General features: G+C 42.1%; 3 protein-coding genes across 6 annotated transcripts; all 3 read left to right on the top strand.

Annotated features, from left to right (window-relative positions):
* Window positions 1–3,525: 3,525 nt before the first annotated feature.
* On the top strand, window positions 3,526–4,437 carry LOC9643752 (acyl-protein thioesterase 1). The gene has a single exon (XM_002963497.2). It carries the CDS (start codon window positions 3,526–3,528, stop codon window positions 4,336–4,338), a length of 813 nt encoding a protein of 270 aa, XP_002963543.1. The 3' UTR covers window positions 4,339–4,437.
* LOC9643381 (ultraviolet-B receptor UVR8) lies at window positions 4,324–6,087 on the top strand. 4 transcript variants are annotated; one of them, XM_024668623.1, is made up of 9 exons: window positions 4,324–4,364; window positions 4,457–4,623; window positions 4,684–4,842; window positions 4,909–5,058; window positions 5,163–5,336; window positions 5,396–5,523; window positions 5,566–5,636; window positions 5,703–5,806; window positions 5,860–6,087. In XM_024668623.1, the coding sequence occupies exons 2-9, from the start codon at window positions 4,479–4,481 to the stop codon at window positions 6,015–6,017; spliced, it is 1,089 nt and encodes a 362-aa protein (XP_024524391.1). In that variant the 5' UTR covers window positions 4,324–4,364; window positions 4,457–4,478; the 3' UTR covers window positions 6,018–6,087. The 4 variants fall into 4 exon arrangements, with proteins under 4 accessions (XP_024524391.1, XP_024524389.1, XP_024524390.1 ...); XM_024668621.1 differs by having other exon boundaries at window positions 4,678–4,842; XM_024668622.1 differs by having other exon boundaries at window positions 4,678–4,842; window positions 5,392–5,523; window positions 5,576–5,636.
* A 9,948-nt stretch (window positions 6,088–16,035) lies between these two features.
* On the top strand, window positions 16,036–17,670 carry LOC112343757. The gene is made up of 3 exons (XM_024667767.1): window positions 16,036–16,694; window positions 16,806–17,300; window positions 17,487–17,670. The coding sequence occupies exons 1-3, from the start codon at window positions 16,036–16,038 to the stop codon at window positions 17,668–17,670; spliced, it is 1,338 nt and encodes a 445-aa protein (XP_024523535.1).
* The last annotated feature ends 7,202 nt before the right edge of the window (window positions 17,671–24,872 follow it).

The raw sequence follows: 24,872 nt of genomic DNA, 5'->3' as shown, positions 1-24,872 counted from the left end.
TAGGAAATCAAATGGATATAGATGGACAAATATGATAACTTCTTAAAGTGTTCAAAAGCTAACTTTAGCTTTTTTGGGAAATTGAATAATTAATGTTTTCAATCCAAGTGTGAGTGGCATTACTTACTTGGATACTTTGTATGGCTTATCGAAACCTTATGGTTGAGACACTTTAGAGGCAGAAGGAAAAAAGAATACCTACAAGGCTCAAGTTGAGTTATAGTGTTTTAAAATGTCATTTTAAATAGAAAGGTAGAGGAATCTTACTCTTGCTTAGTGGTCAAAAGTATGGACATGTGGTGAAGAAGTCCTAAAGGTCAATAAAATTTAATAATTAGGCCTTTGAGACATGATTCAATTGCAATGTTTGTAGATATTGTTATAGACAAAAAAAGACTTAGTAAGGACCGAAGGAAGGATATTGGGGGATAGTGTTCCTTATATCTTAAGGCATCCTAAAGATATTAAAGTGTGGTAATGAGATAACCACTTTTAGATAGATGGTTTGATTTTGAAGAGATGGGACTATGGTGCAAATGGTTTTAGGTTACTAATGAAATAAAGATGAATGGACATAGCCTTAGCTAAACAAATTAAGATATCAATAATACTTTTATGTGTTTAAAGTGGGATCAAACACATAAATGGAAGTTATGAATAAGACCCTCCAAGTGGTCAAGGGTGTGGTTAAATGATTAAAGTAAAATGGAAAACTTAGTCACTAATAATGGTCTATATACTATAATATGATAATGAATATATTATCTAGGTAAGGTAATATATACATGTATTTAGAAACTTTACACCATCCTCCCTCTAAAAAAAATAATGTAAAAGCTTTTGTGTATATATAAGGAATAGAACCAAAAAAACTTCTAAAAGCCTAAATTTATTATTACCCAAAGAGATTTATATAACTTCATCTCATATTTTAAACTTAATTTTTAGTTATTTATTTATTAAATACTGAACAAAGAGATAGAATTAAATTCCCAAGTGTGTAGTCAAAGAACAACCCCAAAATATCCAAATCCCAACATCAAAACCATTATGTAAAATAGAGCCAGAATCTAGTATTATTTCAATATACTAATCACTTAACATGAGAATATAGGTATTCCAACACAAACTAAATGTAGAACAAATAATAATTTATTGTCTGTTGCATGCAGCAACGCTTAGTTTTCTTAATAGTAGTGTTATTCCTATTTATTAATATAAATGGTCAAATGGAAATTTATAATTATAAACATTTTTATAGTTTATAAACACAAGATTAATCTTATTGGATATCAACCATTAGATGGCCAAATAAACTAGAATATACTAGGAAGTTTTTAAGAAAGTTTATAAATTATAAATATAAGATAAATTTAAATGAATAACAACCAAGATAGATGGTAGAATATCCTAAAATATCCTAGCATATTTTAAGTATATCCCCTATAGGAAACACCTTGGAAAAGCAGTACATTTCAGAACAAATATGATAGAACAAGTCAACATAGCATAATTGGCATTAGTCTAATTTATAAGGCAATCAGCCATCCTATCCCAATTATACATTTGGGAATGCCCCCTACAAAGATAGTATCATGCTAGCAATGCTGTTAATATGAAGCCACTGCCACAATACACATAATTTCTTGAGCATTATCCAGCTTCTATGACTCTACAAGAATACCCCAAGCTGCTCACGTTTGACCCATCCCAAAGTATACAATTTACCAGTAGTTGTAAACATTAGAGCTCTAGCCTGAATTGAAAGAATAAAGCTCTCCATAAACCATCAACAACAGGAAAGTGCTCATATCTAGGAATGTTGTACCTGCTGTAAATTTTATGTTCAATCTCCCATTTATAAATGCTGTAATATTTTATGGCAGATTATTATTTTTTCTTACTAAATAAAAAGAAACGATTGAGAGGATCCAAACTGATCATGAGTCCCCAAAAAAAATTCCTTTTTCTCCACACTTATAAAAACAGGTTATGATAGCATGACAGTGTGGTACCTGTATTAAGACCAAGCCCAATAGAAACTTGGCATCTTCATATGCAAGAAATGGTACATAAAGCATTTAATTGATTACTAAATTCTTTTCCTAGTGCTGCCTTATAGAAGCTTAGAATAAAACCAATAAAAATAAGGTTTTTAAAACTATTCAACATTCATCACGCAATTATTTATATATTTGGGCCATATATAAATATTAGGTCGTAAAGATTATTTTAATTAATCTAATATTTATTAAATGTATTGTTTCGATAAGATTATGATAGAAAAAATAAAGAATTTTAGAAATATATTTTTCTTACAAGAATCTAATTTTGTTCATCTAAATCAATTGGTCAAGTAAATATAATAAAGACATATTAATATATATATATACAGATAGGTTAAATAAATCCTTCAGTCCATACTTATCACTTTTTTTCTTTTTTATGTTTTATTTAATTTTTTTAGCATAAAATTTACTACTATCCCAATTAAACATGCAACTATTGGAAGAATTAGAATTTTAAATCCACATGATATTGATAATATTATAGAAGCTGTGACAAATGTATTATCTAAACTAAAATATTAAAAACCTTACCTGAGAACATTACTTCTAAAGGATTCATTGATATCATTATTAAAACAAAGTATCAATGTAGTATTACTGAAACTGTTAATGGTGAAAGTTGAAAATTAGGTTTGAAAATCTTTTATATGGTAGTATTAGTTCTTTAAAAGAAAACTTATCTGACTTCTTTGAAAGGGAAACTATTAATTATTTTATACAATATAAACTCAGAGGCAGTCCTGGACTTTTATTGCAAAAAGAATTATATTATAACTTCTATTTTAATAATGAGTTTTACTGCAATCTTAAAACTAGTAGTTTGATTTTTGGTTTTAAGTTATTTATTGATAACTTTTGATATCTCCAAATGGTAAAAATCTATTGCTATTGGATTCTACTTGTAGCCTTGTATTATATTCAGGAAATACTTTAATTTGGAAAACTAAAAGTCCTTATGAAAAGGTTTCCCAAAATTGCTTTCTAGTCTTATAACTTGACCATAATCTGGTTTTATATGATAAAAAAGAATCCATGTGGCATAAAGATAATTATTGTGAATTACCAACATTATTTACTATTACTGTAATTTACTAATATATTTTGCACATTTTCCTAATAACGTTTTATGAAACAATGATCAAACTATTTACATATTTATGATCAAAGCCATGGTCACATATTTGTGCTGCTCAAACTATCACAACTAGTGTTTTCCAGTGATAGAGTTGACGCCTACATAACTTCAGAGTGTAAATGTAAGTTGTTATGGTCTTCAGACAAAGCGTATAATATATAAAGTCGAACTTGGAACGGTTGGTAGGCACGATTGATCATGTCAAACCTCGAGACTGCCAAGAATTTGCTAGAAAATAAAAATTAAAAGCTGCACTGTGTTCTCCATATGGTATCCACATGCTATATAGCTTGGTTTCTTTCTCTAGGGCTTAAAGCAACAATGGGTTTCGGTGTGCACGTCCTTGACGCTGTGGAGCAGCACACGCACACGGTCATCCTTCTCCACGGCCGCGGCAGCAACGCGGAGGAGTTTGTGGAAGACCTCCAAGGTATGACCACGTCCAGCGGGCAATCGCTGTTTGCCCACTTCCCAGGCGTTCGCTGGGTGTTCCCAAGCGCGCAAACTCTCTGGTCCAGCCAGTTCTTGGAGGCGATGAGCACCTGGTTTGATGCGCCGTCGCTGACGGACATGAGCAAGAACAAGCACCTCCAGGTCCCCGGATTGAAGAGCTCGGTGGAGTTCGTGCGTGGGGTGATCCAAGACGAGGTCGCGCGTCTCGGTGGTGACGCCGCCAAGGTGGTGCTGGGCGGTATCAGCCAGGGACAAGCCACGGCGCTGCACGTCCTGCTGGGCGGAAGCCACAAGCTCGGAGGATTCGTGGGTGCTAGCGGATGGCTTCCTTTCGCGGACGAAGTGGAAGGACTCGGCTCTCTCGCCGAGCTCTCTTCCCATTTTCGTGGAAAGCTTGGCTTGGAATTGGACGAAGAGATTCAAGGTGGCGGGGTTGAGGAGACGCCGGTTTTCCTGGGACATGGCACCGACGATGAGATGGTGGACGTGAAGTTTGGGAGGCAAGCGCGTGACGTGCTCAAGGCTGCGAAGGTGAAGAACTTGACGTGGAAGGAGTACGTGGGTGCCGAGCTTGACGGGCACTGGTTCAAGGAGCCGGAAGAAATGGACGACATTGTGGCGTTCCTCAAGGACTGCTTTGTTGATTCCTTGGGTAGTGATCTCAAACAAGTGAAGCTATAGTTCCATTTGAGTGGTGATCCGATCAGGTAAAGCTATATTTCCATGATCCAAACAAGCGACGGTATAGTTCTCAAAATAAGTGAAGCTATAATTCCATTTTCCTTGTGACCTCTTCCAGATTTGAATTTTAGGGCTTGGCTATGGCCGTGTGGAGCTGGGGGGCGGGAACGCAGGGCCAGCTTGGATTGGGGACGATGATCGACGCACTGCTGCCACAAGCCATGGATCCGCCACTTCGAATTCTGGACATGGCTTGTGGAGGCGCCCATGCCGCAGCGATTTTGGGTATGGTGTTCGCGAGATTTTGTTTGACTCTGGATTGATCTCACTTGTATGGAGATGGAGGACGTGTGGCGACGTGGGGGCGAGGATTGATTGGTCACGAGGGCGATTCCGAGAAGGATGCTGCCGCTGTTGTTGCTGTTCCAAGTGTAGTAGAATTTTTTGGAGGTCACAGAGTTTGTGAAGTAGCTGCTGGATGGAACCACACCGCATTTGTCACTGGTACGATAGATCAATTCTCTTCTTCTTTCTTTGTGACTTTTCTTCTTCTTTTCTTTTCCCTCCAAGAATCCGGGGAGCTTTTCACCTGTGGAGATGGAGCTTTTGGACAACTCGGCCATGGAGACTTTGTAAGTCGAGGAACTCCCTGTAAAGTTCTGGCTCTTTCCAATGCTTTCAAAGTTGCCTGTGGAATGCGCCACACACTGGTTCTCTCCGGTAAAATTTTTCTTCTTGCTTGGTTGCGTGCTTTGCATCCAAGTCGTGAGTGAATCTATATATCTGTTTCTTTCTCTTTTATCTTCTAACAATGAGGGATGCAGGAGAAGGTGATGGTCGAGTTGTCAAAGCTTTTGGACTAGCCAAGCGTGGTCAGCTCGGCAGCCTTTCGTCCAAAGAGCTTAACAAAGTGGCTTCTCCCCAAGCAATTCCATCGCTCGACTCCTACAGTGTTTCGATTGTGGCAGCAAATGGAGACCACAGTGCAGCTTTGAGTGGTGAGTCCTCAAAGAAAATTTGTTTCTCCAGGAAGTATTTTCCATCTTTTGGCAGGCAGTGGCCAGCTTTATCTCTGGGGAAAAGCATTTGATGATCAATCGGGTGCTTACGTACCGTTCCTCGCAAGTGAAGAGCTTAAGTTCCACCGAGTTTCTCTCGGCTGGAACCATGGCCTTGGTCTTACAGGTACCACACTCTGGTACCATTTTAACCCGTTTTTGTAAGCAGTGTCCTGCAGAGGACGGGGAAGCTATTTCTTGGGGGACTAATCGGCATGGTCAACTCGGATCCTCTAGATGGTTCGTTTTTCCTTTATTTCTTTGTTCGTTTCAAAACAAGAATATAATCAGTGACAAATGTTGCAGCATAAGCGAAAGGTCGAACATCAAGTTTTATAGAGTACAAGGGTTGGAAAAACACAGAGTAGTTTCCATATCTGCTGGATCCGAGCACTCTGCCGCTGTTGATGGTTTGTGGAGAGCTTTGATCTTTTTGTTGATGCTAAAGGTCTAATGTTTTCAGCTGCTGGTGACCTGTATACGTGGGGATGGGGCGAACACGGGCAGCTTGGGCTTGGCCATGTAAACGACGAGAGGCATCCTTGTAGAGTAGTAGTTGGACAATGCCAAAGAAGTCGTGTATGTTGTGGCAGTGGCTTCACGTTTGCATTTTGCAATTGACCTGTAGGACATTGTTATAACTTCGGTATGCTCGAATACAATTCCCACAGAATATATAAACATTTGCTTATTTAAAATTTAAATTTTTATTACTTGCTGTAATTTAGTAAAGTTTAACCATATACTTTTAACTTTCCATTTTAATCTCATGGAATATACTTGCAGAAGTTATATGAAACCCTTCCCCACCACAATTTAGTTTGCTTGATACGGGCAAAACATTGCAAGGCTCCAACTGTTGTTTGCAAGCTCCTCAGAAAGATTTGAAATACGTGATACTCTGTCGTGAAAGTACAGCATCTAGAGTACCCCAAACTCTCGTTCTATTACATGCCAGAGTGTAGCATAGTGTCGCAGGCAGTAGTGCGATCCAAGATACCAGATTCCCTTCTGGATTGCAAGAAACAAAGCTTTAGCGAGTTCTATGTGGCCCAAGCTAGAATATGATGTTAGGATTAAATTGTAGCATATACGCAAACTGGGCATCATGCGGATGAAAGCAAGCATTTCCAGTCTAGATTTCAGTCCTGGTTTCAATCACAAGTCCAAGCCAATGACCCCTGTTGTAAGCCTAGACTCCAGTTGTAACTTTTCACTGCAGCATCGTGAAATGCTACAAATGATGGATCGGCCAAGCTTAGCATTGGAGATGCGATTCTGATATTCGTATCGACGTCAGCAAATGTACAAAACTCATAGAAACAAAACTCTGGTAACTGCACGCACAGTTCAGACCAGTAAAAGTGCAGGATCTTCGTTCCTGATGACATCCTCTGGAAGAAATATTACCCGTAAACATATTGAAAAGGAGACGTAAACAAACTTACCAGGAGAGGCATCAAATACGAAACTGAACAACTGCTTGTAAGGAACCGATCGCTTCTGCACCACAACTGCCAGTTTCAAAGCCGAAGCAGAGTGTGCTGCAAAATTCCCGCTCTCTTGATCAGTATTCGGCCCATAGCGAGTCAGAGCCAGGACATTTCGGCGACAACCCCCGAGCTTCCAGAAAGTGTTTGTAGCTCGGAACTTTCCAGATGCTCGACTCCGTGAGGTTCCACAGTTTCCCAAGGTACTGGGCTTGGAAGTCTGGAAATTTTTGCAAGCTACGAACCTTGTTCCTGACAAATTCGTGCAGAACACGAATCAGCAGCTCGTCCGACAAGAGATACTTGAGTCGCTGGTTCTCAGAGGCGAGCCTGTTTAGCTTCTCCTCAGTGTCCTTGATCCTTTGAGAAAGCTGAGCTATCACATCTGGCGCTTCCTCCTGGGGCGCTTCCTCATGAGGTGCTGCCTCCTGGGACTGGACAACTTTGGCTGTGTAAAAACAGCCTTAGTACTACCGAAGGGGAAGAAAACGAAAGAAGATAGGACAGTCACACCTTCGAGCACAAGAGATGTCGCGGATTTCCATAAAGATGGCGAAAGATTGGGCAACGCTCTCTGCAAATAATGTGGTCAAGAATGAAATGCTGAAAAGAGAAGCTATTACCTTCAGATCTTTCAGGACAGGCCAGAACGATCTCCTTCATCTGCTTCCAGTATTCAGAAGTTTGCTTGTCTAGAACAATTGTCGCCATTTCTGATAATAAAATTAAAAAACAGAAATACGAAGAAAGTAAAGGTGTACTCACCAGAAACAAGAAGGTTTTCTTCGTTTTCCGTCACCGGCTGGGGCCGTTTAATGGTTGGTGCTTCTGAATAAACTTCTGTAAGGGAAGGAAAGAAACGTAGACCCTTACCTGGAGCTACAACTGCCATAAACGTTTCACTAGCAGTTCCAAGGTCATCTGAGCCATCGTTCTGTTCGTTAAAAGGACAACATGCAGGACGTCAAATACCTGAAATCTCTTGAGCTTTTCCGGATTCCTCTTGATCCTTTCCAATGGATTTTTTTAGCTTCTTACGAACTTTTCCAGTGGACAGCTCCTCTTGAGTTTTTCCAGTGGATTCTTTGACCTTCTCAGCCTGGGATAAACAAAATCAAAACGCTAGTAAACAAAAATTCAAAAGAAACTACCAGATGAAGTCGATAGAGTCGAGCTTCTTTCAAGAGTGTGCCTTCCGTAAGGTCCCTCGTCCTTTCATCCGGCAGGAATATAATCAGCCCGCCGTTCTTCCAGTGATTACCACGGTCAGTCTTTGGCACGCAAACGCAGGAAAAAGTCCACTCATCCTCAGATGCTATGCCAATTCGGTCCATTAGAAAACGCTTAGCTTCGGGGGGAGTTCTTATTAGGCTCCATGCTTCTTTGATCCACTTGTTGATGTATGTCTGAGTGGAGAGTTCGCAAAATCCAGCGCCAAACTTGATCCTCTCCTCCCTGTGAGAAACGAACAAACGTGGAACACACCTGAGAAGGATCATCTTCCAGCTCGATCTGTACTGCCTCATCTTTGGATTCCATTTGCAGTTCAAGAATTCTCACTTTCTCCAGGAGTGGAAGTTTGCCCCAGAGCTTGGCATCTTCCACGTTCTCCTGTCCAGGTTTTGGAAAGAACAAAACCGTGCACAAATTCAAGCCAAGAGAAGAAAAGAACAGACCATACCTCCGATTTTGCACCACTCCGATGCAGATACATTGGCATATGGTGTAGGGTAAAAGGAGAAATCTCCAGCCTCACCATGGATCTCAGCTTGGATTCTCGCCCTGGCCAGTGGAATCAAGGCCTCAACGCTAGCTCCTTTCGGGATGCGTCTCGTGATTGTTATACAGTAAGCCACCGTCACATTTGCCATCGTCCTGCCACCAAAGAAGAAAAGAAGAGAGATCGAGATCGCTTGATCTTGGCGCCCAGACGCTAGCTAGGCTGGCCGCGCAGGAAGCACGGTAAGCCTTTTGGTTTGTGCTCGTTTCGCGACGCGTCGTTTCTCGTGTTCCAGATTGACACTGGAAGCCAAATTAGCTTCGCTTCAAGAGCGAGTTAGTCTTGAAAAGGAGCGTGCACAACTTATTGAGGTTGCACGAGCTCTGTTGTCTAACAGCGAGGAATCACGCGAATGGAACGAAGTCCTGGACACGATTCTGAAAACGCCTGAGTGCAGCAAGGTTCTCGGGCTGAGCACGGATGCTTTGGAGCTCTTGCGACTTTAAGTTGTAGACTTGACGAATCTATCTATTGCCTACAGTGTATACCAATGTAATCAGTTCTCCTGGAGACTTTGTAAGTTGAGGAACTCCCTGTAAAGTTCTGGCCATTTCCAATGCTTTCAAAGTTGCCTGTGGAATGCACCAAACACTGGTTCTCTTTGCTAAAAGTTTTCTTCTTGCTTGCTTGCGTGCTTTGCATCCAAGTTATTGATTTCTCTATTCTCTTCTAACAATGAGGATATAGGAAAAAGGTGATGGCCGACTTGTCAAAGCTTTTGGACTAGCCAAGCGCGGCTCAACAAAGTGGCTTCTCCACAAGCAATTCCATCTCTCGACTCCTATGGTGTTTTGATAAATGGAGACCACAACGCAGCTTTGAACTTGTTCCCTCCAGGAAATCAATTCCATCTTCTGGGGGGAACAGATAAAATGCAAGCGAAGAGCTTAACTTCCGCCAAATTTCTCTCAGCTGGAACCATGGTCTCGATCTTACAGGTACCACACACTCTAAACCGTTTTTGTAAGCAGTATCCTGCAGAGAATGGGCAAGACCTCGTGTATGTTGGAGGTTTGCATTTTGCATTTGAATTTTGTTATATCATTGAAACTATAAATACACTTTTCCTTTTTAATTGTAATTAATATTTCATAAAAAATTTTATGAAATAAATATAACTTTAGTTAATAATAAAATTCCTTTTTTAAAAAAAATATTAATGTTAAAAAGGAAAGAAACAATTAGTTTTTTATTTTGTAAATTTTATATTCCTTTTTTTATTTAGTTTTTATTTGAGTTCTTTGAGCCAAAGAAGTATACACAATTGATAAAATTGTTATATTAAAAACTACGATGGTTATGAATAATAGCAAAAACTTCAATTAGTTTTTCTTTGTTGAAATCATTTTTAGCTGCTATATTTTATGAAAAAAATTAGTTATAATATATAACCATATGAATTTATCTTATAAAGTTATTTTTGCATATACTACTACCATAATATCAAAATTTATATTAACTATAGTTTTATTTAGCAATCAAATCCTTGTAAAATTTAATTTTACTATATATAATAATCATAAAAAATAATACAATTGTGAGTACATGGAATATGGTAATAAAATACAGAAAATATGTATATCAATTAGCCTAAAAACTCTAACTTATATACATGAGCGAGTGGATTAAATTGAAACTAATCCAACAACTACAAAAATCCCACTATACTAATATTGGTATACGACATTATACTTGTACACTTGGACCTCACATCATCCCTTCCTTTCGGAATGATGGAAAACTTCAAGGTTCTCTTATGGATAGGTAGGATCTGGAGGAACATTAGGAGGAGGCATTAGTGGATCTATAGGTGTTATTCTTAATCCTTTTATATGAAGTATTTTAGCTGCTGTACATGCATAATTTTAGGAGGATAAGCCTATTGAACGTCATGCTAAACTTCATAAATTTGTGGTCCAACTTGCTATAACACTTGATATAGTCTTTTCCATTAAGTAAGGAGCTTTTTAGATAAACCATATACCGTACCATAGGGAAAACAGACTAACACCAAATCATCCATTTTATACTCCACAAATGAGTAATGATGGGAGTGTTATTGTTGTCCCACTTATACATGGCCCAAGTGTTCGGCAGACTTTATTTAGTCAAGTGGAAGAATGCTTGTCAAATATTAATCCCACGACCTAGCATTGGTAGTTTACACCGATCACGAAGGTAAACCCAACTTTGTTAGCAATATTAGATCATAACCATATAAGAGTTTATATGGTGAAACACCAATAGAACTCTGGATCCCTATGATGTGCACATACCAAGAAACGACAAATAACTATCTTAATTCGAATGCTGAAAGTTCACATATTTCGTGATCATCCTTTTGAAAGTCCGAATAAGTTGTTCCACCAAACTATCTGACTAACTTGTGAAAGTGTGGCATATCCCTAATTATAAGTAACCAAAGAGAATGACTTTAGAGATGATCCATGGGGTTTAAATATAAAAAGAAAGGGCCCATAAATAACAGTGCACCTCTTTTTTCAATCGGTTAAAGGTCTCGAGATGCTTAAGGTTAAGTGTCCTTGGGTTTGAATAGTATTGGGCTAGGTGATCTAACATACCTTATCTCTCTCCCCTTAAGCCAACTAAAAAAAGGGCAATTGTTTAATGAGAGAGCCCTTAGTGATTATTTTATCCCCATTTATCCCCCAAGGTTCCAAAGATCCATGGTGATAGTATATCCAAATCTCATCCCATGATCACATGTGCTACACTCACCCCCCTTTTAGAAATGTCAATGTCCTCATTGACTATCCCATGATCATATGCGCTACACTCACCCCCCCTTCAAAAATGTCAATGTCCTTATTGACTATTAACTAACAACCCCTATTGAGCTAAAGGGAACGAACACCTCCATTTTCGCATTGAATCCACCAATCCTTCTATTGTGTAGGCCAGTTATTCTATATGAGGCAATTAGTCATCCACCCGTACCGTAGTCCCACAGTGGATACTTTCATCCGTGATACTCCACATAAGAGGAAGGATGTACACATGGATGCCCAATACATACGATTTCAAATTTAGGGGTAGGAATATACTTTGCTCAAGGGTATATTATATTTTTAAGTAGCCACTAATCAATAGGAATTGAACTCATGCCATTTGCTCCGATACCACATGTACCACACTCTATCTCTCTCCCCTTAAGCTAACTGGAAAAGGGGCAATTGCTTAATGAGAGAGCCCTTAATGGCTATTTTATCCCTATTTATCCCCTAAGGTTCCAAGGATCTATGGTGATAGTATATCCAAATTTCATCCCATGATCACATGCGCTACAGATAACCTCTTGGGAAGTCTAAATTCAAGAGCTTACACCAACCAAGACATCAAAGCGTGAAATGCCTCAACCATAAATGCAAGAGCATTATCTGAAAAAATTTACTCCGGACAAGAATGCTAAAATACCACTCGATTAAAGAGGAAGTATTCAATAGTAGTTGTAGGCACCCTAGCAAGAGCACCGACTTCCAACCAATGAATTAAATAATCAGAAGCAATAATGTTAATATACTCATTGCCAATAGTCGATCTTGGAAATGGTCCCATTAAATCAAATGCCGCCAACTCAAATGAACAGAAAATTGCAATTAACTTCAACTATCGTTCTGCAGCATAAGGGGGAATATTACAAGTTTGGCACTAAATGCAACTATGCACATATTGGATAATATCATGTTGCATCTTCGGCTACTAGAAAGATTTGCATAGCTTCTCGTTCATATGATGATGTCCCATATACCCTCTAAAATAGGAGAATCATGGTAAACATGGAGAAAGCATAGAATAAAAATTGAAGGCACCACTAGCCATAAATGATCATCAGGATTTGTCCCCATAAAATAAAGAAGACCATCCTCAAGGCGATATTGGAAATGTAAATGCTGAAATAGCAAGTCATCAGTTAGTGATGCAAAATTCTCAAATCTATCTTGAAGCCTTCGAATCCACAGCTCAATTTTTTTAGCCTCGTGAACTTTGACAAAAGAAGGTAAATCTTGTTCTACACTTTGTGGACACTGTACATCAAGTACAACAACTACCAACGGCATAGAATCCTTATGTAAAAAATTTACAGATGTTAGAACAATAGACTCATTGAAAACATGAAAAGAGATGAAAAAGGAAGAGGAGCTCGAGAAAGGGCATTAGCATCAACTATAGAGCCCCTTAGGCAATAAATAATAACAAAATCATATATCTGAAGCTTCAAAGCCCACTAAACAGTATGGCCAACCAAGTTCTTCCGCTTCAATAATAAAATAATTGCAATATAATCACCTTTTAGTAACATCCAATAACCATTTAAATATGCATGAAGTTTTTCAAAACCCCAAACTACTGTTAAACACTCCTTCTCTGTTGTAGAGTAGTTTACTTTTGCTAGATGTAATATATAGTTGATATATGCAATAAGATGGTGCTGACTAAACACACTTGGGCTCTCTTGCATTAACACACCTCCAAAATCGATATTAGAAGCATCCATATGAAAAATGAAAAGTTGATTGTAGTTAGGACACGTCAAAACCAAAGGAGTCATCAATACCTTTTTGAGATTCACAAACATCAGCTCACAGTCTGCAAACCAAATGAAAGATGATATTGACAACTTCAGTAACACTTGCAACGGTGTAGTGTGATAAAAAAAATGATCAACAAAATGACTAAGATACTGCATCTTGCATAAGAAGCACTGCATATCATTCACACATTTTGGAGTAAGGAACTTTAAAATAGCCACAAGTTTGTCATGATCAACTTACAAACCCTCACGAGAAATAAAGTACCTAAGATAAGTCATGTCCTTAGACCCATATATACATTTTGACCACTTTAGTTTTAAACCAACTTTCTATAGCCATTCCAACACCTTACAAATATCATAAACGTGTTCCTTTTACGTCCCTTCGAGTGGATCAATACATCATCAATGAAGTAAACAATCACCTCTAACATATCACAAAGAACCTCATCCATCATTTGTTAGAGCAAGTTCAAATAAGATAGCATCACCAAGAACTTGTACAAACCAAATGGTGTACAAAAAGCAATCTTAGAAATATCTTTTTCAGCCATCGGTATTTGTCAATACCCAAAAGCAAAATCTAACTTGGTGAATTAACAACTTCTCCCCATATGATCCAAGAGATCAACAGTGTGAGGAAGAGGGTACATATTTAAAATCAATCATCTTATTTAATGGATGATAGTCGATGCAGAAACGACTACTTTCATCACAAGATGAGATTCATACGCCCAAGGATTTTGTGACTTTCAAATAACACTCTTTTCCAACATCTCCTTGACATTTGTATATAAAATCTTGATCTCTTTAGGTGACCAATGACAAACCGGAACCTTGAGTGGACAAGCATCCTCAGTTGGAATAGGATGACTTGTGGCAATCTTGGCATTAGATGATAGGTTAAATTCAAAAAGATCGACATACTCCTTCATGACCTGGTCAACTGCTATAATACAAAGACTATTGGAGGGATCGGAAAATAGAAAAAAGGAATAAGATGGAAACATAGGAGGAAGTAATAGGGAGGCAAAAGTGATGGAAACAAAAGTAGAAATAGACAAAGAGGTACAAAAGTGAGAAGAATATAAAAAATATAAAGAAGTATAAGATAAAAAGGAGAAGCCTTAAAGTTACACTTAGCATTATTGCACTACAACTAATCCATACCAAGGATGAGGTCAAAAGCTTGACTTGACACCACCTACAATATCTACAACTCAAGCTCGAGATTGCCCATATGCACAATTAGGTTTGCCTCATCCCATGCATATGTGTGTGTATGATTGTTTCCATAAAAAATGAAAAATAACTTTATTGCATGATGCAAATGTAGATGGCAACGTATGGTAATAGGTCGAACAACAGAAGATAAACTTGAATATGTATCAACGAACATAAAGAGAATAATAGAAGACTTCTTGTTATAAAAACAAGCTTAGAAAGTAAATGCTGGATGAACTGGTGCCAAGTGAACTCCTTAATGATACTTCTAAAAGAAAGTGTAAGCGACTAATTTTTCCAATCTACTTTAGTCACTTAACCACACCTCCGACCACTTGGAGGAGTCTCACTCACAACCTCCATAAGTCTTATTTTGGACTTGGGCTTGCTAGCCCCCTATGGGCAACTCATCACCCAACACTAGGTACAGCCTTCCTGGGCCAAACTGGCCTTTCCTGGCCAAACTGGCTCCACTGCAGTCCTCCCCCTTACTATACTTTTGGAGCTCACCAAACCCCCCAGGGTCTGGGAGACGAACGCTTTTGGCTTTCACCCTCTCAGACTCGGACTTGGACTTGGACTCGAACTTGGACTTGGACTTGGGCTCGGCCTTGGCCTCGGTCTCGGTCTCAGTCCCGATCTCGGTCTCGGTCTCGGTCTCGGTCTCGGTCTCAGTCTCAGTCTCGGTCCTGGTCTCGGTCTTGACCTCGAACTCCATCTCGGTCCATCTCGGACTCCATCTCGGACTCCGTCTCAGTCCATCTCAGTCCATCTCGGACTCCATCTTGGACTCCGTCTTGGTCCATCTCGGACTCCATCTTGGACTCCGTCTTGGTCCATCTCGGACTCCATCTCAGACTCCATCTCAAACTCCATCTCGGATTCATCTCGGACTCCATCTCGGACTCTATCTCGGTCCATCTTGGACCCGTGTTACGAACACGGCTGGGATCCCAGCCGTGTTCACCGTGTTTCACGAACACGGCCATGGGTCGTGTTCCCACGGCCGTGTTCGTGAACAGTGGTCCGTGTTAGTAACACGGACCACTGTTCAGAATATTCTCGCGCGGAATATTCTGGTTTTAGGGCGCACGGCATCACACGACAATCCAGCCAGGGCACACCATTTCAGGGCACAGCAGCAGCAATCCAAGGCAAACAAGCATGGCGCAGCAATCCAGCATACTGCAAAAGCATCCTTCTTCGCGATGGTGGGATGAGGTAAGTGTTCTTGAGAGCAGGGGGCATGGCCACAAATTATGGTCATGCAAATACTGCCCAATGGTGAACAAACTGAGTGGTGTTGATCGTGTGCGAGCTCATCTGTTAGGAGAAGGCCCAGGCAGCAAGGATATTGTGAGTTGTCCTCTCATCCCAGGTAACAAGAAAGCAGATCTGCTCAATATGCAAAAGGTTATTGATTCCGAGAAAGGGGCAAGGGGGAAGAAACGGCCGAATGAATCTGGTGGTGCTTCTATGAGAATGGATGGCAATGTCCAAGGATTTCCACCGGTGGTATCATCCCAGTCAAGTGGAAGTGGCTGCAGTTCCCTGTTTTTTAGCAAATAGAGTCAAGTCCATATTATTGATTCGATGGATCCTGAGCGGAAGAACCGAGTTGATGTGGCTATCGGAAGATTTTTTTGGAATGAACACATTCCATTTGTCAAGGCTCAGTCACCTTACTTCCTCAACATGATACAGGAAGTTGCCAGGCATGGTATGCCTTATGCACCACCAAAATATGATGATCTCCGGGATGAGCTTTTGGTGAAAGAGAAACGATTCATTGATATTGAGATGGCGTCCTTGAGGAAGCAGTGGGAGCAGAGGGGTGCAACCATATGCGCAGACGGGTGGGCAGATAGGAGGAATCGGCATATCATGGGGCTTGTGGCATATAGTCAAGGACGAGGAGCTTTTTTGAAGGCTATCGACATTTCCTTAACAGGAAAAACAGCTGAAAATACTCTGCGCTGCTGGGAAGAAGGCATTAACATTGTAGGTGTAGAGAACGTTGTCATGGTTGTGACCGATGGGGAAAATGCAAACAGAGCAGCAGCAGCACTTTTGCAACAGAGGTACCCGAAAATTCAATGGGCAGCATGTTTTGCCCATTGCTTGAACAATGCCTTGAAAGACTTCGGTGTACTTCCATGGATGGCAACACTTCTGGAGCGTGGAAAGTCTTTGGTGATCTTCGTTAGAAACCACTCTCATATAGTGGCACTGCTGGCGGAGTTTACTCACAAGTGATTGCTGCGTTATTGTGATACCAGGTTCAGCTACAACTTCATTATGATGGAGAGGCTGGTGGAGCTCCGAGAAGCTTTACAATAGATGTTCGTATGCCCTGCGTACAGAGCAAGGCCTGAGTCGAAGTCGAGAGCAGGAAGGGACAGTTATGCAACGGTTTTTGATGACAGTTTCTGGCAACAGGTTAAGGACATGCTAGAGGTGTCCAAGGATGTTATGCTGCTTCTTCGTGTTGTGGACGGTGATATACCTGCGATTGGAAAGATATATGAGTGCATGAACAGGTTGGATGCAAGTTTAGAGGAAGGACAGTCGGATTATGGCAGGTACAGGGAACTTCATCAGATCATGTCTAATAGGTGGCATGAGTATCACTCGCTCATGCACTCGGTGGCGTACATGTTGGACCCCGAGTTTCAGGAGTATGAAAAGCATGCTAACAGAGAGGTCATGAAGGACTGGAATGCTTATCTGCTGGCCATGTTTACATCCAGTGAGAGGGATGTGATATGTGATGAGCTTTTAACTTACTGGAGGATAGGAGGCATTTTCAACTCATATGATGCTAAGGCTGATCGCACTAAGAGGGGAGCTGTACGTTGGTGGGAGGACTATGGTTATGAAACTCCAGCTCTTTAGAAGTTGGCCATTCGAGTTCTAAGTCAGGCATGCTCGTCGTCCTCGGTGGAGAGATTGTTCAGTACTTTCGAGCATGTTTCTTCAAAAAAGAGGAACAGACTTACCATGGACAGAACAGCGGATCTGGTTTTTGTGGCTTGCAACACCAGGTTGTTAACCTGCAAAAATGATCGTGATTACGACAAGTTTGTAAGCTACAAAGTCCTGGAGACAGTTCCTCATCCTGAAGACGAGCTTGAGTCAGGACAGGAAGAGGAAGATGGAGATGATGTCGAAGATTGTGAGGTCGAAGATCATGAGGTTGAAGATGACGATGAGATGCAGGATATTTGAGTAGTTTAAAAGTGTGAAGTAGTTTATGTGCAAATAAAAATATTAAGAATAATATAATAAAATATAGCATATTCCTATAATAATATAATAAGAAATAGAATATAATTTTTAAATAACATATTCTTAGAATATTCAGTAGAATATTCGTGAGCCATCGTGGGCCGTGATTGTGTTCCGTGTTCGGGTTCCTGAAATCTGAGGCTCGTGTTCATGTTCCGTGTTCGTGTTCGTAACTATGTCTTGGACTCCATCTCAGACTCCATCTCGGTCCATCTCAGACTCCATCTCGGACACTTCCACATGTCATATTTTGGTCCTTTTGGGTCCCTTTTTAAAGCCTCGCTTATTGCTCGTTTCATGCTCATTCCTCGAGCATTTTGTTGGGAGTTCCACTCCCGCTCTCGACCTTTCAAGGCAGAGCTTTTAGTCCAAACATGTTACACTCGTTTGGCTTTTGCTTCGGCCACTACTACGTGGCGCCCTTCTGGCTCCACTTTGGGGCTTAGGGATTTTGTGTCTCACAACTCCACCACCCATAGACGAAGTTTGATGTCCTCATTGAATGGTAAAGTTTTATAAAGTAACACCCGCATGTATTACCATTTCTATCCTTGGCACCCAACTAATATTTGTCTATGGTTTGACACCAAAGGCTCACCATGCCTTGTTTATCCTCTAAGGAGCATAGTCTCTTCAACATAGAGTGTAGCGCATATGATCATGGGATGAGATTTGGATATACTGTCACCGTGGATCTTTGGAACCTTGGGGGATAAAATAGCCACTAAGGGCTCTCTCATCAAGCAAGTGCCCCTTTTCCAGTTGGCTTAAGGGGAGAGAGATAAAGTGCACTACAGTTGGTATCAGAGCAAATGGCATGGGTTCGATTCCCATTGATTAGTGGCTACTTAAAAAAGTATAATATACCCTTGAGCAAAGTATATTCCTACCCTTAAATTTGAAATCATATGTATTGGGCATCCATGCGTACGTCCTTCCTCTTGTGTGAAGTATCCACGGACGAAGGTATTCACCATGGGATTGCGGTACGGGTGGATGACTAGTTGCCTCACATGGAATAACTAATCTACACAATGGAAGGATTGGTAGATTGAGTGCGAAAATGGAGGTGCTGGTTCCCCTTGGCTCAGTAGGGGTTGTTAGTCAATAGTCAATGAGGACATGGACATCTCTGAAGGGGGGGTGAGTGTAGCGTATGTGATCATGGGATGAGATTTGGATATACTGTCACCGTGGATCCTTGGAACCTTGGGGGATAAAATAGCCATTAAGGGCTCTCTCATCAAGCAATTGCCCCTTTTCCAGTTGGCTTAAGGGGAGAGAGATAAGGTGCGCTACATAAAGACTCACTCGACCATCTGGGGTGGTCTGTTCCCTTTTATTAGTTCAGTTCTCGCTAAACTTGTTAGAGACACCCTATCTAACACAATTCCACTACTCATTCTCGAGTTGTCTCAAATTCCATCAACCTAACCTTTGCACTTTGGAACTTTTAATTTTGACTTCTCAGAGTCAATTTCCTAGGTGTCTCCGACACCCTACGTTGCACATGGTGCAACTCCACTTCCCCATCCTAGGAAGTTCTTTACTTGAGGGCACCATCATCCTCTTTTTGATATTGTGCCACCTTTAGCACTAAGTTCCAGTTATTATAATTTGTGCTAGGGTTGCCCACGGCCCTATTATTTGGCTAGCTTACCGCTCCCCCCTTTGGAGCATCCACTTTTGCCAAATCGGAGTGGTTGGGAATCCATCCTTGGGGAAACATTGCCTTTCCCACAATCCGTTAACACCTAATACATTAGTGTTCTCGCCTAACTTTGCCATTTGGATTCTTTCCTATGATTCCCATGGCTCTTTTCTTAACCACTAGTCTTTTTCTCTTATCCTTGATTGTTGTACCCAGCAACATAGAATCGCTACCTCCATTTTTTAGGTTTCCTTTCGGTTCCATAGCAACACTTTGCTTTGCCAAGTCCAGAGGGTGTTCACCCCTAGTACGTCTGTTTAACATTTTCTGCTGTGAGCTCTATCCACGACCCAACGTTTAAGACCCCCCCCCCTTGGATCTCTTATAGAGACTACTTTCCTCGGACTTACTATGCCATCGCATTGACATAGCTCATTTCCCTTGGGTGTTCTTCCCACTTGGTCACCTTGACCAAGCCACACCATCATCAATAGTTCTAATCAACACTTTTGAAGGAACTTTATCCCTTAAACTCACAAAGACCTTGTCCTTGTTTTAGCCATAAGACCACCTAGTGATCTAACCTTGGCACCTTAACAGGTTTGCCAATAGGTATTAGGTCTTCCAGACCTTTAAGTTGTTGACCATGACCCCAGGGGCATCCCCCACACTTGATGGTGCACCCAAGCCAACCTTTCCGGCTAAGGGTCCATAGCAATTGAGACTGGGTGTCCCCATCTCATTCACCACGTCCTTGGTGCCATTCGCACCAAAGTGTTTAAGTTAGATATGCCAAGCCACATTAAGCAATCTAACCATGCATCACGACTCCGAGGCATCCCTCGTTTGGCGGTGTGCCCAAACCAGTCTCCTCACTGAGAGTCCATGACCACCGAAAAATGAGTGTCCTTATATTCCAAACCATCACCACGCCCTAGTAATTTGGGACTCGAACCCAAGCACTAGAGGGTCGGGACTCAAACCCAACCTCCATATATGCATCTACGGATGGCATCACATAGGATGCTTGGCATGACTCCCCACGCCAGTGCACCATCATGTACTTAAAGCATGTTATAGATCACAGCTTAGGAACCTAGTTCCTCCACACTGCCAAGTCCTTTCACTTGACAAGTCTGTGATCATGCAAGGACTCCTCCATGCTCGGCCCCATGGGCCACCCTTTTTGAAGTTAACACCTTTAACTAGGGGATTTGTTCCCCTGATTTGCCAATCTCACTTACCAAGTCATCTGGCCACCGTAACATGGTTCATGCATAAGTGTGAAAGTCCTTAATCATTGACTTTCATTCAAAGCTCTCTCTTTGAACATTTGGGAACTACTTCCCCAACCTTGATAGCCTCGCCTCATGGCCAGCTTCAAGACCACACTTTTGCTGCGCCACTCTGATTTTGCACACTCTAGGAACCATTTACACTTGGCTTTCTAGGTACTTATCTACCTAGAATTGTCTTTGAGAACCTTCAAGGAACTCTGTTCCTTAACTTGCTAAGGCTTCTCCTTCACAAGCTCCTTACTCCCCATATGGTCTAATATGGATAATTCCACATTTTAGACTCTCCATGGCATCGTGGTTGCTAGTAGTAACATCCTTGAGCACCCTTTTGATTCTCCACTCCCAACTTACATAACTACCGTTGGTTATGCCCTTCGATTTCTATGGTTCAGTTCCATCCTAATACTACTTGCCTTTTGGCCTCATATGTTTCCTTTGGTTATTTTCCTCCAAACTAGGAGGATAACTTTGCACCTTCTACCATGCCTTAGCAAGTATTCATAGGGATGAACCTATCTAATAGGTTAGGGAGTGGTTTCTCAATCTGGGCATGCTCACCTTATAATACCACACACCGGGATTAACATTGCTACTTATGGGCCTTTATATGCCCATTACTAGTCTTGCCAAAATCCCATTTTTGGCTTTGTCCAAATCGGGTAGATGGATTTCTCCCGTCTCTAAAACCTTGGACGTTTGGATAACACTTCCTATCTATCATTCGCTAGGGACTTAGTCCCTTGGGCCTTATCTAATGCCCTTGTGACTCCAAACACCACCTCTTGGGGTTCTAGAGAGTTTAGGTGTCCCAATGATAGCATCCTTGACAATGAGCATTTCCTTTTATGACATTGACTTACTATATCGCAACATAAACAACTTATCCCCGATAAAGGTATATTTAACTTCTTTATGCCATTAAGAAGTCTTGGGTAGTTACCTTCTACTCGTTTAACCAATTACCTACACTTCATGTTTAGTTGCCTCATAGTTGTTAAGTCCTACAACTCATTGCTTGGTGCTTCCACACCTCCATCATTATCTAGGTCACCACACTCCAACCACATGCCTTCCAGCATAAGCTATGCCATTCCCATGTCCATTGGGATTCTCTTGGTAAGGGGTTCTCATGAACCCATCAACATAACCTCAAGGCATCACACATTAGCCCATTTGGTGTCTCCATACTATCGGCTCCATGCGTCTGCTTTTATGACACTTTGCACTTGTGTCTAAGTCTTTGCCAAGACCAACCCAATCATTTCTCATGCCAACTATCCGTTAGCACTACACCATAGTGTTCGCACACAACTCTGCACCAAAGTTGCTTTTTCTAGGTACACATTTCCCAAGACTTTAGCAGGGCACATTCTGCCATCGATGAGATACCCTCTGTTCTCATCCTTGGATCCTATGATCCCCCCCCATCATTCGTGAGGTACAACACACCTCAGTCCAAATGCTTTCATCAATCCTTCAAGATTATTCCTTGACTCTATTTGAGTCCTTTAGCTTTTTGGACTTTGTCATTTGACGACCCATGAGGTCCCACCTTTGAGATGCCAACTCACTGGAATACAAATTCTTGTATTCAAGTCCTACTCACAAGGACCAGTCCTACTCACAGGGACCAATCCTACTCACAAGGGCCATCTTTACAAGTGTTACTCCGACACTTGATTTGTTCTCTTAGGGCAACCTTTTGCCACTTAGGACCATTTGTCCATGTGATGAGAATACCAACTCATCCTCTAAGTACACCCCCAACTCCTTGGGTTGTTCCAGCATTTATTAGAGGTAGCCCTGGCTACCATTTCAAGGACTTGTGTCCTCTTTCGTATTTGACCTTCCACGGTCATTAATTCCGGTCTCAAATTCATAAGCACCAGCCTCAACTATATGAGGGTAATTTTGTAACTCCATTATTGTCTTGGAGTTTGCATCTTTCCCGTGATCCCAACTATAGTTGTTTTCCACAACTACATTAGCCCGTTTGTTGCGTCAAACGCTCATCTGGATCACATCCTCAACTCTCTGAGGAAACCCTCATACTATTCCCAAGATCCTAAAGTCATTCTCTTACTGGCCCTTTTCCATCCACCACATCGTGCACAAGTTCATGCATGAACTTGAGTGGAGAGCCATGTCCTCTCGACATGCTACTCCTCGAGGATAGGTCCATACCTAGGACTTTCCAATTCCAATACAAGTGGTGATATACTTGGAGCACTAATAAGAGTCAGACTAAGGAACAGCTCCGATACCAAGTTGTAAGCGACTAATTTTTCCAATCTACTTTAGTCACTTAACCACACCTCCGACCACTTGGAGGAGTCTCACTCACAACCTCCATAAGTCCTATTTTGGACTTGGGCTTGCTAGCCCCGAGAATGGCATCCTTGCCACTCAACCTTTGCACTTGGTCCAAGTGCTCCACGTGTCTGATCCCATGACTGACACCCTAAGGTACCACCAACACATCAGCCCATTACACTAAGGCCATGCCTATTCACCTTGGTCACATCGGTGGCTTAACACCACTTACATCACAGTCCCGTCTCTCAAAGACTGGGCCATCCGTCCATGAGTAATCATCTTAGATCCACTCTTTAGCATCTTTAGGATGCCTATGGACATGGGGAATAGCCTTCCCCAATATCCCCTTTCCGGTCCCCACCAAGTCCCTTTCTGCCCATGGCCGTGTTCGCCAACACTACCACTGGATCGAGGCCCACAGGCCCGACCACTAAGTCCCACGGTCCTTTGGGACTTCCTTCTCACATGACCGTATCCTTGGTCTCTACACTATAGAACGGCTCCTCTTCCTTTTCACAATCTGGGACTTTGGGGCAACGTTTCGGAACACTGTGGCCTTACGCGAGCCTCGTGGGTACTCTCCCCACCTTCTACCTTTGCGTGCTCTAGCCATGGGCTTAGAGCGAGGTTCCGTTGAGCCACACCTGGTATCTAAGTAAGTAGTGCCACCCACACTTGGACTGGGAGCATCGGCCAGTCGATCTCCTAGGGGAACTAGAGTCGGCTCTTGAACACTTCACCAAGCTACCCTGTTTGTCGATCTGTGTTCACTCTAGTCTTGGACTTCCCAGTGGGCAGCTCATCACCCAACACTGGGTACAACCTTCCTGGGCCAAACTAGCCTTTCCTGGCCAAACTGGCTCCACTGTAGTCCTCCCCCTTACTATACTTTTTGAGCTCACAAAACCCCCCAGGGTCTGGGAGATGAATGTTTTGGGCTTTCACCCTCTCAGACTCGGACTCAGACTCGGACTCGGCCTCGGTCTCGGTCCCGGTCTCAGTCTTAACCTCGGACTCCATCTCGAACTCCGTCTCAGTCCATCTCGGACTCCGTCTCGGTCCATCTCGGACTCCATCTCGGACTCTGTCTCGGACTCCATCTCGGACTCCGTCTCGGTCCATCTTAGACTCCATCTCGGACACTTCCACGTGTCATGTTTTGGTCCTTTTGGGTCCCTTTTTAGAGCCTCACTTATTGCTCGTTTCATGCTCATTCCTTGAGCACTTTGTTGGGAGTTCCATGTGAGACACAAAATCCCTAGGCCCCAAAGTGGAGCCGGAAAGGGTGCCACGTGGTAGTGGCCGAAGCGAAAGCCCAAACGAGTGTAACACGTTTGGACTAAAAGCTCTAACTTGGAAGGTCGAGAGCGGGAGTGGAACTCCCAACAAAGTGCTCAAGGAGCGAGCACGAAGCAAGCAATAAGTAAGGCTCCAAAAAGGGACCCAAAAAGGACCAACACATGACACGTGGAAGTGTCCGAGATGGAGTCCAAGATGGACCCTAGTCGGAGTCCGAGATGGACCCGAAGTGGAGTCTGATATGGAGTCCGAGATGGAGTCCGAGGTGGACCGAGATGGAGTCCGAGATGGACCCGAGATGGAGTCCGAGATGGAGTCCGAGGTGGACCGAGACGGAGTCCGAGATGGACCCGAGGTGGAGTCCGAGATGGAGTCCGAGATGGACCCAAGATGGAGTCCGAGATGGAGTCTGAGGTGGACCGAGACGGAGTCCGAGATGGACCCGAGATGGAGTCCGAGATGGACCGAGACGGAGTCCGAGATGGAGTCCGAGATGGACCGAGATGGAGTCCGAGATGGAGTCCGAGAAGGACCCGAGATGGAGTTCGAGGTCGAGACCGAGACCGGGACCGAGACCG

The sequence above is a fragment of the Selaginella moellendorffii genome, unplaced genomic scaffold (genome assembly GCF_000143415.4).
Source record: "Selaginella moellendorffii unplaced genomic scaffold, v1.0 SELMOscaffold_3, whole genome shotgun sequence".
NCBI classification, from domain to species: domain Eukaryota; kingdom Viridiplantae; phylum Streptophyta; class Lycopodiopsida; order Selaginellales; family Selaginellaceae; genus Selaginella; species Selaginella moellendorffii.
Note: the sequence above shows the minus strand (reverse complement) of the source record. Positions and strands in the feature narration are given on the sequence as shown.